Source organism: Anas platyrhynchos, chromosome 5, assembly GCF_047663525.1.
Source record: "Anas platyrhynchos isolate ZD024472 breed Pekin duck chromosome 5, IASCAAS_PekinDuck_T2T, whole genome shotgun sequence".
Classification (NCBI taxonomy): Eukaryota; Metazoa; Chordata; class Aves; order Anseriformes; family Anatidae; genus Anas; species Anas platyrhynchos.
The window spans coordinates 18408283-18424334 of NC_092591.1; the positions used below are offsets into that span (position 1 = coordinate 18408283).

The 16052-nt window shown below is 34.4% G+C and overlaps 1 protein-coding gene across 5 annotated transcripts in view; it reads left to right on the plus strand.

Annotated features, from left to right (window-relative positions):
* The window catches only part of EML5 (EMAP like 5), a 123703-nt gene that overhangs the window by 85151 nt on the left and 22500 nt on the right, over positions 1-16052 (plus strand). For 2 of the 5 annotated variants that reach the window (XM_072038373.1, XM_072038372.1), the window contains exons 26-31: positions 279-480; positions 1190-1316; positions 2758-2772; positions 13306-13384; positions 14253-14382; positions 14893-14991. In XM_072038373.1, the coding sequence (XP_071894474.1) occupies positions 279-480; positions 1190-1316; positions 2758-2772; positions 13306-13384; positions 14253-14382; positions 14893-14991 (652 nt within the window). Of the gene's footprint in view, positions 1-278; positions 481-1189; positions 1317-2757; positions 2773-13292; positions 13385-14252; positions 14383-14892; positions 14992-16052 lie in introns of those variants that run through there. The other 3 variants (XM_038179393.2, XM_038179392.2, XR_005265953.2) reach the window with 2 other exon arrangements.

The following is a 16052-nucleotide window of genomic DNA, read 5'->3' on the forward strand; positions in this document are numbered from 1 at the left end:
ATATTCTCTCCTTGGAAACACGATGCAGTGTTTATTGCTGGATTCTTTTTACAAAACAAATTCTTGCATGCTTGGTGTAGAAACTTGGTTATACTTAGTAGCTTTTCTATAGAAGAGGAACTCAGTACATCATGGGATACATACAAATGCAAAATAGATAAAGCATAAACTAAAAAAAGTTAAGACTGTGTTACTGGACAGTGGTGTACTTGCAACTCAGTTTTGTTTTATCAAGAAGATTGGTTAATTTTTGATCAGTGCCCTTTCTTCTCTCTTAGGGAAAGTTTGGAAAATTTAAGAGATATGTTGCTCACAGTACCCATGTAACAAATGTTCGTTGGACCTATGATGACAGTTTGTTGGTCACTGTTGGAGGAGCAGACACCTCTTTAATGCTGTGGACTTATGAGATGGAAGGACATCGGGATACCAGGCAATGTGACAGTGAAGAGTCTGATCTAGATTCTGAAGAAGATGGAGGTCAGTAATAATTGATAAAATTGGCTGGATTACGCTGTTTCAAGAAAACTGTTTATTACTTATATAAAACTTAATTAATTAGCAATTTTATGTAATTACTGTAATCTTAAATAGTGAAGACACTGTAAATACACTAAGTGAAACTTCTCTTTGAGGAAAAGACTGATAAACTGTTGTGAAGAAAATGATAATGAACTATTTGAGACAGAGTGCATAAAAAGTCTCTTGACATTCTTAAAATGAAAAATGTTTTTATTGTATTTAACTTTGAAAAATCTATATAGAAAAGTAAATTTATAGCAGTTTAGATTTGGACACTATTTGATAGAGCCTCACGAATGGATCCTGAAGTAGAGGACAGCCTGGTGCTAAATCTTCCAGAATTTAAGAGCAGGTGTCATGTAGCAAGATGCTTTGGCGCGACCCTGAGTTAATGGCAAGCAAGCAGAAACAGAGTAGCTTTGAATGTCCCTTGAATCTTTGTTAATAGTTCTTTCCCCAAGGATGTTTTAGGGAGTTTTATTTCTTAGAAAGTTCTAATTACGAATATTCATGATTCCCAGCTACTTTCTCTTGTTTGTGCATTTGTTATTGATATATTATAGTTGTTCTTGTAGTCCAGTACTTCACTGAAAGCTGCACAAATTATGATTCCTTTTTTTGTATCTTATTTTGTTTTGATACTACGTACTTCGATTTTTTGTTTTAGGTTATGACAGCGATGTGACAAGGGAAAATGAAATTAATTATACCATCAAAGCCTTATCAACAAACATTAGACCAATGTTTGGAATTAAGCCTCATCTGCAACAAAAGGAGCCAACCTTAGATGAAAGGTAACTGCTAAATTACAGTTCTAGCCAAGAAAGCAATCCAAAAAGATGATTAACAGGAAAATATAATTATATTGATGTGCATACACATCTAAAAATGATACATAAAAAGAGTGGAAATATTTTATAGGAAAAAAATGCTTATCAGTTGTCATGATTAAGGACTAGGCTGTACCTCTTATTCAGAGAGAACAAGAGACTCCAAATGATGTATGTATTTTACTATGTTTGGGGAGTTTCTTGAGATATTTGCTGCTCTTTAATAATCTACTGTTTTTGAAACTTTTTACGCACCAACAAAAAGCTAGTGGTGTCACTATAGATATGAACCCACACAACCGCATATTGTAAGACAGCTTACAATTGTTTTTTTCCAACAAACTAATTTGATAAATTTGTCAATTTGTCTAATTGCTCTGTGCATGGTTTCTGTCTCCAGATAACTTCTTCCTTTTTTTTTTTTTTTTTTGGAAAAATTCTGTCCACAGTGGTTCTGCAGTTTCTATTCATGAGCCTTCAAAAATGAAGTTGATTTCTTTGCATGAGTTGGAGTTAGTTGTATTTCCTGGTTCAGTGGCATATGCTTTAGAAGAGAGGAGATGTTGGGGAACAGAGTAGAATTAGACCAGCAGATAAAGTAGATGTGAAATAAAGTGATTAAGGAACACTTGTACTAAAGAGAGAAGCGAGGAAAACACAACACAGTTTAACTAGGAGGAAGGGTATAAAGAAGTAGCAGATCAGAAACTTATTGCAAGAATGTGAAGTTAGTGTGTGCCTACTTTCCTCAGTGAAGCTGAAAGATCTGTGGTGCCCTCATTGAGTCTGTTGTTTGTGGGGATTTTAGTGTCATCTTTTCCCTGCAGTATGGAAAGAATGCATGCATACATGTATAAAGCTGTGTTTCCCAGTCTTGTGTTTAAAGTGAAGATTGTCTTTCTGTTGATTAATTGGACACATTTGGTATGGAAATTCTTTGATTCTATGAAATACAAAAGGAAAAATGGGCATGGTATAAATATTTTGGATTTATATATATACTCTTTCCTTTGGAAGCTGTGATCATTTATTTTTTTTTTTTAAGGAAACTCTTGTATTTCATTCAACAAATTTCTTGAAACTGATGGGAGTTGTGGTTTTCATTTTCAAATAGAATATTAAAGAAAATTAATTCTGTAGTAAGGTAACTAGGCTCCAATTCAAATTGTGTCAAAGTTGATGAAAGGATTCAGTTGCCTTCTGTGTTCAAAAGTTTTGGGTCCTAAAACTTCAAATGGAGGGAATAAGAACTTTCTGTGAAGAACAGAAACAGTGTGTTAACTGCATGCATTTTAACGTATGAAGTTAACATTGTTTAAGATTGGTAAATCTTTTAGTAGGTTTATTTTCATAAATGCTAATTTTTATTTTACTTTATTTCCTTTCCCTTTTGCTTCCTATGAAGGCAGGGGGTAGTGAGGTAAGTTCATTTACACAAAGTGCAGGATCAAACACATTTTAATAACTTTATTTTTCCAAGTTACTTATACTTCGAAACAGAAATACTTATACTTTGAAACAGAAATGACAGCTTTCACACTTTCTATTAAATAGAAAAAGTTAGAAAACTTTTTGTCTTTCTGGTTAGAAGAGTTATAAGGGACAAAGAGAGCCCAGTCTGAGTAGGTAAGATAGAATAATTGGGAGGAGGTCATCAAATCTCGTCCTTTCTTCTTCAGTACTCTGGAGCTCAACTACTTTCCTGTGAACTTCTTTTTGACTATATAACAGTGTTGTAGAGGTCCAAGAAGGAATAAGAACCGAAGGATACAAGTTGCAGAGATGCCTGAAATAGCTATACAAGAGGTATCCCCAAGTCTGCACCACTGTGTTGAAGCTAATAAAGCTTCAGGGAGAAGAGAGGTGGTGTTAGCTTGCCTCTGCAGCATTGTGTCAATGCTCCTGTAGTACTTAAGGATCTGAGCTCCTACATCCACATAGCATTATGTGTAGTCAAAAACATGCTCTTACATTTATAACACAATAATGAATCTTTAGGCTGCAGGACACCTTTCCTCAGAACTCTAGACTGAGCTGAAAGAATGCTCGGACCTATGCTGGTATAGAGAGAAGAACACCTCTCCATACCTCTGTGGGCCTTGTTTCCAAAATGAAATCACACACCTGTGGTGACAGTAGGTGTTAATCTATGCATAATCTTCTGTAGACAACTTGACATAATCAAGAAAGTCAACCTGTCCATCTCCATAACAAAATTAGCAACCTGTATCAACTTATTTCTATTTGTAGGCCTTTAAAAATGTGTAACTGTGAAGTCAGTGTTTCTGTATAAGCCATACAGTATGTGTTTCTTCTGTGTTTATTTACAGGATGTTTGGGTATACTGCTTAGAATGTGGGCAGGGACGTTCCACGTTACATGTAGACTTGTTATAATGACTGCCTTACATTAGGAGAGATTCTTTCCTTGTGATAGCACTATTTAGGTCCTAGTATTCTTAGAAACACAGGTATATGCCACTGTAGCATGTGCTTCTGAGAATGTCTTTCAAGTACTTCTTAGAAAGTATCTGAATTATTTTTTTCTTACTGTTGAGTGTAGGAAAAGTTTAATTCTCTGTGGGGGTAAGGGTAAATGCTACCAGGTAATTGATCTCTAATACCAAAAGTGTAGTTAGTAGTTAGGATTGTTGCACCTCGTTTTGAGATTTCTGATAGCTGAAGTGAAATCATAAACTCTTGTGAATAGTGAAGTTCCCTCTGTATAGAAGGAAGGCTGCAGGAAGGAGTGCTATGACTGATTTTTAGTATCCAGGGTATTAAATTAGTTAAGTCAAACAATAGAATGCTAAAGGAAGATGTATACCTGAAATCTCCCCAGTCTCCTGCTTCTTACAAAAGCACATCTGTGTGGCCAGGTCCTGTACTTCAGGACCATAGCCTGAATTCTGAGTCATAAATGATACCACAAGCTACCAAAAATTGATTCAGTAGAATTAGTTTGATTTTTAAGAGGAGTTAAAGTGATCTCACCATCTCACCTTTTATGTAATGTCCTAGTTGTAAGTAGTGGTATGGCATATAAAAATCAGATTTTTAGGCCATTTAGTGTATCAAAAATACAAAAACACATCACCAGGTGGGCAAAACCAATGTCAATTCCTTTTTCTTTAGTAATGATATATCATTCCCTCATGAAATAGAATTATCATAATATATCCCTGACATGGGAATACTTGTTTTAACTTTTATCAAATGCACAGAATTGTGTGGGCTTTGAGGCAGCAATTATATATGTCTGTAATTCGAATTATTTATATTTGCTGAATGAATATTAGAAGATGCATTTTTATGTGGAAAGATGCCTAGTGTATGTATAAAGTTATATAATAGCCTTATGGATATTCAACATCGCAAAATAAGTCAGAAAACCATCTCTGTCCTTTACTTAACGTTCCGTTCTAGTATGTTTTTATGCTGGTTAAATTGCTCAGAAGAAAAATCCATCATGGATGGTTAATTCTGAAAACACTTCTGGCTCAACTGCTCCCTGAACTGCAAACCTCTGGAGCTTGGGAAATTAATCTGGAGGATATCACTGCATTCTTAGTCTGCTCTCATAGTCCCTGAAGTGTTCACTATTTGTCACTGTTAATGGGAGGATACTATGATTAATATACCTTATATAGGAACAGCTGTGCCAACAGAGAATTCCAGTTTAATTTTTCAAAACAAATTTACTGTACTACAGATTGGCAAGCAACTAAAACCTTTGAAAGCATTTCTCTCTCATAGTTATTCCTATCATGTGTTCTTAATAGGTGTTATTACTCAGTACATGGGCTAAGATCTCTTGTATGGGAAGATCCCTGTGTATTATACATCTTCTGAAATTTCTTTAGATGCTCTGCATCTATTCCCACGTGCAATTCAAAACCAGGCGTTGTGGCAAAATTGCTTCCAATTTTTATTTTTTGTCTTCTGGTCTTTTTTTGTATATGAAGAATGCATGCAAAAATGGGTAGTGGTCGATAGCCGGCTGAATATGAGCCAGCAGTGTGCTCAGGTGGCCAAGAAGGCCAACAGCATCCTGGATTGTATTGTAAATTCCCAGCAGGACTAGGGAAGTGATTGTTCCTCTGTACTCAGCTCTGGTGAGGCCACACCTCAAATACTGTGTTCAGTTTTGGACCCCTCACTACAGGAAGGACATCTTTTGGGGTCTATTTCTGCTTTCTTTTTCTGTTTACAGAAGGAACTATTACTAGAATTATATTCTCATGCCAGTACCTGTTCATAATTCCCATTTAAATAAATTGGAGTTATGTGTACTCATAATAGATCTACACTGCCTATGAATTTATAATTCCCATGTTTAGAAAGAAGTAAACAAATTTGAAGGTTAATAATAATAATTCTTTCTATGAATAATTCACTGACACTTAGCTTTCATACAGGCTTGTATAACTAATCCTTTTCTCTTTCTTACCTGCCGCTGAAAAGAGGTTCCAGGTAATGCTCTTATTTTGCTCTCTGCTCCATATTTTACTGTCATCTTTTCGTTTTCCTTGAAAAGCCATCTGTCATGTTGGGTGCTATACCGTGCACCTATTACTCTTCAGAATATTACTGTGCTACTTACAAACTGTGTATATATGTGTTATAGTTCTGTTCAATATATTAAGCTAGGTATTTCTTTACATACCAATATAAAATTAACTACGGGGACCATTAAACATGTCTAAGTTTTACAAATAAGAATTTGTAATACCGTTTAGCACAGTATAAATTAGCACTCGGTCCAGTTCCTAGCTGATGGCTTCCCACCTCAAATGTGGATGGTTTTACACTTGTTTCAACAGGTTCACCTGACATGTCAAGGTGTATGTGTCACTTAAGTGTTGAAGTATTAAATTACCTGCATCTGCACTACTGTATACAAAATGCAACTTCCTACTCACGGGGCACGTGGAAATCATGACAACTAATCATTGTTAGAGACCTTATTTTAAAACTACCAGGTTTCATTATTTTCTAATGGAAATCAGATGTCTTAAGTTTCACAAGTGAATTTGAAAATATTACTAAGAGTAAATGCAAAAAGTCCTTGCTTTTTAAATTCATTCTCTACTTCGTACCTGTTGGCACCTTTTGGGGAGGACAGTGAAAGTCACTGTATGCTGAAGACTAGTGCAAAATCAATTGTTAAGTTCTATGCAAGCTGCCCACTGTACAAAGTGCGTCTCTGGTGACCCTCACAGGAAGGGGCTTTTCATTTGTACTAGCAAGTGCAATTTGCTTTAGGAAATCATGCTCACAGTAACATTAACTTTCAAGACAGGAATGCATTGTGTAATTGACATTATCATGAGTTGTCACAGAACTCAAAGAACCAACGGTGGTTTGTTAACCTCAGAAAAGGAAAATTCAGATGACCATCCTTTCTCCAGTTAATGACTTTAGAAACTTGATATCAATACTGAATACAGGCAGTGAGATGCAATATCACCATACAAGTTAAGTGGGTAGCAATATTGATAATATTGACATTATATCAAAAAGCATGAAAAAGGGATTTCTTCTTGTTCATAAGCTACTTCAAATTGCTTCTATTGTTCTTTTTTTTCATGGTCTCCTAACAAGAAATAATGCATAAATACTGATTCTATTGTCATGTTAAAAGTGAAGTGCCATTATTGAGGTATTTGTTTCCCTTGTGATAGATGGCTGGACCCCTTCTTCCACATGTTCAAACTAACCCCATTCATGAGTGCCTTCACCCCCAAAAAGTTATTTGCGTTCTCCCAACCATCTTTTGCACGTATTGTTGAGCATGCAGCCGATCTTGTACTTGCAAATATATGACCACTGTGTGCTGTATTAGTCATGTTTCTGCATATAACTAGCAGGTTAAAAACACCTTCATCTTTTGAAACTTTAGAAAAGCACTTGGAAAATATATTCTGGTGTTCTTCAACATTCCTGCTTTTAAATGCCCAAGTTGGCACCCTGAAACTTAATTGGAGAAAAAATACGTATGTGTTTGTAGTTAGCATTCAAGTTCCACTGCTCTGAATCACTATAGTTAGTGTTTCGTAGATAGGTACTTATCTCACATCTAAAAAAATATATATGTAACTGAGTAAATTGTCAAGTCCTCTTAGCAACTTTATTCATTTCATTCTTCTGTATGATAATGTGTCAACGCTAATGATTGGCTAAGGATAGCTATCAACCTGTATGTGTGTCTGTCCATCTGTACAGACTTTAAGTACAGATGTTCTTTACAAGCAGTTGCATAACACAAGGATGATTTCCTTTTCCCATTCCATCAAAAGGAATTAGCAGACAGCAATGTTAGAAAAAGGCCATGTTCTAGATCCATGCAGGAGAGAAATCTTCACTTCCAGTCCTTTTGGTTCCAGTAGCATAAACTTGTGCCAGAATCATGTATTTTCAGTTTCTACTGCTTTATTGGAGGGTGGGGGGCAAATTTGTAACACTTTTTCTTACTCTTATGCTTTTCTACTGTATTTTATTTTTCTGCTTTTTCACTTTCCCCTGTCTTGCAGGGTCATAAATGAAGGGAAAAGGAAATAAAAAAGAGGGGAAAAAAAGGACGGGAAGTAAGTGAGGCTTGAGTGCTCTTTGTCAAATGTGAGGGTGATGAGTTGAAGGTCTCCTTATGCTTTTTTTTTTTTTATGAATTCCTAGAACAACAGTAATAGTAATAAGACTGTTTTGCTGGGTTGCCAATCATCAGTCAAAAACATAAAATATTTGGGAGTGTGCTAGAGTGAACAGGAAATGGATTAGTCAGTTTTGCTCCATCTTCCCTTTCCCCCATCAGTGAAACTGCACTGACCTCCAGTGATAGAGGTTACACACAGCCTTTGCATGGAGCGTGCCTGCTCAGCAGCAGTCTCATCACTCAGGTTTACTGCGGTGCTGTCTGATGACATATGGTCATCAACTTTCCTGTTACTATTAGGCTTGGTTCATTTTGTTGTTTTTTTTGGGGGGGGAGAAACCCGTTGAACCTACTTTTCATTTTCTTTATTTCAAAAGCACTTCATTACAGGGATTTCCTCTGCTGTTCTAGCTGCATCCTTTCCATTTCCTTGTATCTCTCCAGACCTGTGCAGTCCTTTCTTAGTCTGATATTTATATTCCTTTGCAAGAGTAGTCAAATAGCACTGACCTCTGACAAATGAAGGATGTGCGTAGTTCCTCCTAAAAAAATAGTGTTTCTGTGAATTAGTGTTTTTTCTTTTTGGTAGGTCTAAACAGAGATGGGAATAAAACTGTTTTTATAGCTAGATGGTTAGGAATTGTCCTAAGAGACTCAGTTCTCTAGAATTTGAACTTCTTGCTTCAGATCTTTTTTTTTTTTTGATGGTAAGGCTGTCTCTTGTCTTTGATCCGAAATCTTAATTTGCTTTCTTGCTACTAAATTTTTAATAATTTAAAAAGTGATTTTAGTTAATGATATGCTTCTTTTAGTCTGCTGTTCAAGGTAATAAAAGAAATTTCTGCAAGATGACTTAGATCTAGAATCTGACATTCTTGTTCCATGTACTGCCTGAAATGTAATCTAAAGGAAGCCACATCTAAAGATTTTCTTGCTGTCTGACAAGTATTAGAAATTATGCTTCTCTCTCAGCTATGAAGACTTCCTGGAACTGCAAGAGTAGTATATCTTTTTCTACTTTCCTTTCTTCAGTACTGTTTGGATTTTTGCCCAAACATTTGTGCTGGTGTTTTTGTGGGCTTGGATATTTATACTTCACAGTGGAATAAGGTGGCAGTATGATTTTCTTTAGTCCTTGATATGTCTTTGACAGCTGGATTTGTCTTTTGCTAGAAACCTTTTTGATTAGATATACTTCAGTAAGTAATCATTAGGTATACTTCATTAAATAGAATTCCTAGCTTTAAAATAACAAGATAAATATAATAATGGGTACGTGCAATTCATTTTACTTTTTAACTCTGTGCATTTTTAAATACTTTTGATATCCAGAGAACTATTTATTATTTTTCCATTTAGCTTCAGTGATTGTAGACGCTAGGGTTTGTTCAGTGTTAAGCAGTACTTCTTACATACACACATTTAAAAAAAAAAAAGTTATTTGATAATATTCTGGGATATATATATTCTATATCAAACACAGTGACATTTCCAAACAGATATCAAAAAAAAAAAAAAAAAAAAAAAGAGGAGTTCTTTATGAAAGAAAGGGGAACTTTAATGCAAATTTACCTCTTTTAAAGAAGAGGTTTAATGAAGCTGTTAGATTTAGTTAGCTTTTTAATTGGACCTGGGCTGTATTAGTTCCTCTTTTTTTCCCTCTCTCTATCTTCATTTACTTGAATGAATAAGGGCAAATTTTTATTTTCTGTATCACTGAAGTGCTTTCGGAGAACCCATTCCCCATAAAGAATGTGTCCTTGAATTTTTGTTCATGCACTTCAGTAGTTTTATTTAATTGGATAGTTACTGGATTTCATTAGTGCACAGTGATAAGAGGGCTTCCATGTGACACTAGGAGATCTGTATTGTGTGGGATATCTTGATCAGAGTATTTGCAAGTGAAATTGCTCATCTACTGTGATATGATCAGATATTTTTCCTGATGACCTATTTCTATATTTGCTTAATATGATAGACATTATGACCTGTTGAGAATGCTTTCTGTAGATGATTTAGAAACTTATAAATAAAAATATAGTTTATTTAAAAAATAAAAAGTGAGAATTTTGATCACACATAGTGGTAATACTGTTGTACTATGACAGACTTGAAGAAAGGATGCTAGGAGTCAGTGGTGGTAAGACAGAACAGGAGAAAGAATCTGAAAAATAGCTGGGAAGGCTGGGAATTTCATATCAAGTAAAATGAAAAGAGATGTTCAAGAGCCAGTAATGATTCAAGAGTGTTCGTGAAAATTGTATGTTGAGATTACTGACAGAAATCAGACATGTTCCTTAGTTTTTGCACTGGCCAACAAGCTTATGCAGATGTAGCCCAGTATATGAGTGGTTTGCGCTTTTTTTCCCTCATCCCTGAAAGCTGAGAGAATGGAAGCAGGTTGATGTGATCTTTTTGGATTTCAGCAAGGCTTTCAATACTGTTCCTCACAGTATATCCTTCTGGACAAAATGTCCAGCATATAGCTAGATAAATGCATATTGCAGTGGGTGAACAGTTACATATTGCAGTGGGCTGATGGTTCAGGCTCAAAGGGTTATAGTAAATGGGTTACGTCAGGGTGGTGGCCATGTACTAGTGGGTTTCTGCAGGGCTCCATTTTAAGTTCAGTTCTCTTTAATATTTTCATAAATGACTTGGATGTAGGACCTAAAGGTCTACTAAGTTATTTTGTAGACAATACTAAGTTGGGATGAGTTGTTGACGCCTTTGAGTGCCCTCTCTAGGCCTTGCAGAGAGATCTTGACACATTAGAAGTTTGGACGATCACCAACAATGTGAAGTTTAACAAGAAAAAGCGCTGGATTCTGCACCTGGGACGGGGCAATGTGTAGACTAGGGGAGGAGAGGATGGAGAGCAGCCCCACAGAAGGGGATCTGGGTTTGTGGTGGACAGAAATTGAATGTGAGTCAACAGTGTGCCCTGGCAGACAAAAGGGCCAACCATATCTTGGGGTGCATCAAGCACGGCATGGCTAGCTGGTCGAGGGAAGGGATTGTCCTGCTCTGCTCTGTGCTGGTGCGGCCTCACCTCGAGTACTGTGTGCGGGTTTTGAAAGAAGCATATAAATCTATTAGATGATGTCCAAAGGAGGGCTACAAAGATGGTGAAGGGTCTGGAGAGCAAGACATATGAGTAGAGACTGGTTTGTTCAGCCCCATTGATCTCTGTATATAAGAATATTGTGAATATGATTCATGTATATAAATTCCTTCTAACTGGCATCTTCAGAGAGGAAAAACAGATCTCTAACCGAGGATCTCTGAGAATGAAGTCTGTGCTTACATTCCCACCAAACATATTTAGAGCAGAACAGAAAGAATGAATATAATTGTCACCTCTTAATACCTGTTTCCAAGTGAGGAGACCTTTTGTACATGTCCACACTGGACTTCTTTTCAGACCTGTGTTCTTATAGTCCTAGCTTTAGCCTTGACTGCAAGTTTATCTTACAAGTCTGTTCTCTAAGAATAAGAATTTTGGAGTAGCAAAAAAAAAAAAAAAGAAAAGTGTTAGCCTATCCTTCTATTTGAAATTATAGAAGTATTTCTCTATGAATCTCTTCAATTAGTGTTCTGTTTGCTATTCTTAATAAAATTTTTACATATTTATAAATATGAAATACAAAATTAAATATGAAATATGACCTTCAGTTATTTTCTTTCATGACCTGAATTTTCAGTCTTTTTATCTTTAATTATTTCGTCCTTTAAACTGATTTTTATGTTTCATACACCTTATATTTCTTCTCTGTGAAAAGATGCCTTGTGTTAACTATCCAATGTAAAATATTTATTTTTACATCTGGATTTGTTTTCTAATGTTAAGATTTTACATTTTATAGAATCTGGATTTATGTTGCTGAATTAAATATTTCAAGGACCTATTTCTGGCTATGTCTTACATAGACAGTTTTATTAAACTCAATCATGTTTGGGTGATCAGGCAATCAGACTTTTTTTAGCAGACAGAAATTTGTAATCATGTGGTTTTCTTTTGTACGTTTTTTCATGAGTATTTACAGGCTTTCAAGTATAGAGGAAGTAACTGAAGTATCTCAGAGCACAATTTATATTTGCGATATAATTTGCATTATAATACATACAGATGTTTTTTATTTGTCATATGAGATAAACCTGTGAATTGTATTCAAATTGGAAAAGGAAAGTGGAAGAATTTAATAAAGCTCAGAAAATGAGAAGAATATAATAAGGCTCAGAAAATGAGCTTTATGTGAATAACTGAAATAACTGTAGTTCAAAACATACAGTGTATAAGCAAATCATCATCTATTGTTCTTAGAAATAGCATGGTGCTTAATTGCATCAAAGTCATCGCTTGAACAAAGATCTAATTAAAAGATAAATTACTTCACACTAAAAGGGAATATGAAAGAGAGCTGATGTGTTGATTTATGTATATTAGTTTGTATCACTACCTCCTTGATTAAGTCATCTGGATTTCACTGCATCTATGTATAGATTTTAATTTTAAATGAATTGTTCCTCTTAAGTGTTTTTCTTATTTTTTTTTCCCATGGCCACATATGTTGTATATGTAGAATCAATTTGCTCCTTCGGATTACTAGGAATAATTGCCTAATTTTGATCAATAAAATTTGTTTCTATGTTTCTTTCTATGTAAACTGTTGAACATATCTGAAAAATGCTACAGGGATTTATCAGGCATATCTATTTGAGATTTCTTAAATCTGGAGTATTCAGAACAGTGGAACATAAGTTATGGCTAATAATCATGCATTTGGTTGATAATGCTTTGTTTCCAAACAAATGTTCTTCAATAACTTGCTTCTACTGATGTAAGAATGAATGGATAGGTGTACCTGGAATTCTTTACCAAGTGTTACAACAGGAAAATGTAGAGTCTACTGGAGCATTGTGGGAAGCAGGTATGATCTCAAGTATTTAGAGTAATCAGGTACAGAAAAGAAAGAAATACCTTAAGAATACAGCATTAAAAACTAATAGATCAATTGTAATTCATTGAAAAACAAGCTTTTTCATTAACCTCGTGGATTGTTGGAAGATTTGTCAAAAAACTTAGCATATTTAACATTTCTGAAATCAAAGAGTTTTGTTTTGTTTTGTTGTTTGTTTATTTTTCCCTTTACAAAGGCATTTCTTTTAAAGATGGATGCAAATATCAGTTAAGCAGGCTGGTGCTAGGAGTTTTTCTTGTACAGTAGCAGGTTAGAAGGTACTGTGTTAGTATGGAATGGGTGACGGACAGCCTTCTCTTATTCACAGTTCTTTATTTCAGACCACCAGTTAGTAGGGCATTGCCACAGCCTGAGAAACTTCAGACAAATAATGTTGGGAAAAAAAAGAGACCTATAGAGGTAAGAAAAGGCACATTGATCTCTCCTCCCTCTCCTTTTAAATTTTTTTTGACAGAAATTAACACATTTGTGGACATGCTAAATGATTGTTTCATTTAAAATTTATTGAAGATGGAAATAGCGAGTAAATAACAAAAAAGTGGGAGAGGATTTTTTTTTTTTTTCATTTTGGTAAATCCTGAAAATAATATTTCATCTCCCATAAACTAAATGGAGCATGGCTTCATTCTTATTAAGAATAAAGCCCTTTAAATGCAATATGTAGAAAACAGTATGTCTTGTTCAGGTAACTGTTTATTCTTAGTGGGTGTATTGTCACTAATAAAACATCTCTTATTGTAAAAATTATTGAAGTTTCTTTTAAAATTTTTAAATTCATTATTAATGGTTATGTTTAAATAGTTATGTGTGTGTGTGTGTGTGTGTGTGTGTGTGTGTATATACATATGTACATATATTCATAATGTTTTTGGCTCCTAGTAAATTCAAGTAAATGTACTCACTTGTGATTAATCTGAAGTGGAAATTCCACCTAACCTTGAAAAATGCAGTTCTTTATATAAACTAAAATATTTTTTTTGACTTAACAAAATGCTTCTTTTAGGATAAAAAAATGATCTTTTGTCACCAATATTCCAGACTTTTTAAGTGGTAATTCAACATTCCTAATTGCCAAGTGGAATTAGATTGTGGGCCAGGGTTTCTAAGCTAACAATATAGGCAAGATCTCAGTTTCTGTTGGTTTGAGACATCATTAAACTCCTCTTTCATGAGGACATATTTGAAAAATAAAATCCTGGAAAAGACTGCAAAATTCATAATTCCCTTAAGTTTTTCATTATCTAATAGATTTAAATATCTTTCTTAGGACCTAATTTTGGAGCTAGTATTTGGGTACCGAGGCAAGGACTGCAGAAACAACGTGCACTATTTGAACGATGGTGCCGATGTAATATATCATACTGCATCTATTGGGATCTTGTATAACGTGGCAACAGGTAAGAGAAAACCTACTTGAGGAAAATGTTTCTTATCATATATGGAGTAATAGTTAATGAAGTTAATGGTATGCTTTAAATCTAATAAAATTAGATGGGAAAAGTAATAGTTTTATTTGCTGTTGCTGAAGATGCAGTCTGTGGAGATAATTCCTAATATCTGCATAAGCAAGCTCTATATATTTAAATCTTTTTGCTAACTGAATTTTGAAGGAAGTAAAGATTTGATTATTTTGGCAATAGGTTTCTTGAACTTGCCTGCTAAAATGAAATGTAAATGTAAAACTTTGTTTAGGGAACAGTTCAGAGTCATTGAGTACTATGTGTTAAAATCAAGATTAAAAAAAAAAAAAAGGATTTCAGTTTGCTGGTTTTAAGCTCCAAACTGTAACGCCACCATAATATTTTTCTCTAACAAATATTATAACGTTTATATACATGTCTTATAAGTTTATAAGCGTGTCCATGTATGTTTTAATTAAAGTTGGATTTTTATGTTTTTTATCTTAGGTTCTCAGTCTTTTTACCAAGAACACAATGATGATATTTTGTGCCTCACTGTAAATCAGCACCCCAAGTTTACCAACATAGTGGCAACTGGCCAAGTAGGTATGTTTGTATTTTTGTAAAAAGACATTAACATAAGAGCATGCAATTAGGGCCTTGTGAGTTCATGGTAAATCACAAAAGTATTTGATTATGCTATCTCCGTTTGTATGAATGTTACTCAGTTACCTGTCCTCTTTATATGTTTATATGAATGTAATTTATGAAGTTTAAAAACAAACAAAAACAACAACAAAAAAAACATTCAGGTATGAAAGAAAGCTTATCTTTTGTTTGCATTGTTATGAAAAATTATTTTTAAAGAAATTTTAAGCCCCATGAAATTAGTCTGTGTTGATTTAACTAACAGCTTGTGTTAGGCCTTCCAAACAACCATAGACCTTCCAAAGAGACTTAACTAAGCTATCCCTGTGTTGTTGTTTTTTTTAGAATCAGAATACTTTAAATAGTTGTCACTTGATGTAGTTCTGTCTCATCAGGCAGGTTTAAAATCCTACTTAGTGTTTTGTTAATATGTAGCTGTAAGATTCTAGACAGAACCCAAACCCTAAGGGTGTTTCCCTACAGATAAATATAGATTTTTGGGGAAAAAATAGATGTTTCATAGCAACATTACAATTGATCTATGAACTCACCAAATCAATAATAATAAAAAACACCACTGTGTATCTGCATAGCTTGAGTACCGCTGTTTCTAAATTTCTCAGATGAACGTAATTTTTTTTACAGTCCTACAACCCAACAGCAGTTTTCATACTTTCAGTTGTTTCTTAGCAGATTGAAGCATACATTGTTTTCCTTAGTGCATAGAACACAAAGAAAATCATTGTTTGTTTTAGCCAGAATAACTTTTTTGTAGATTTTTTTTTTCGGTATTTCATCTAAATATGGTCAGAGTTTATTACCTAGTTTCCTGTTTCTTTTGGATTTTTAAGTGCATGTTTCATTAAAACTGACTTATCGATAGTAGTAACTACTTAGCTAGACTAGCTGAATTTCTTGGTGAGTTTCCTGCCTCGTAACAATTTAAAGAAATAGAAATAATTTAAACAGAAAAAATTATCTGCTGATTTTTTACCTATGGTTTCATTGCAAAGAATATT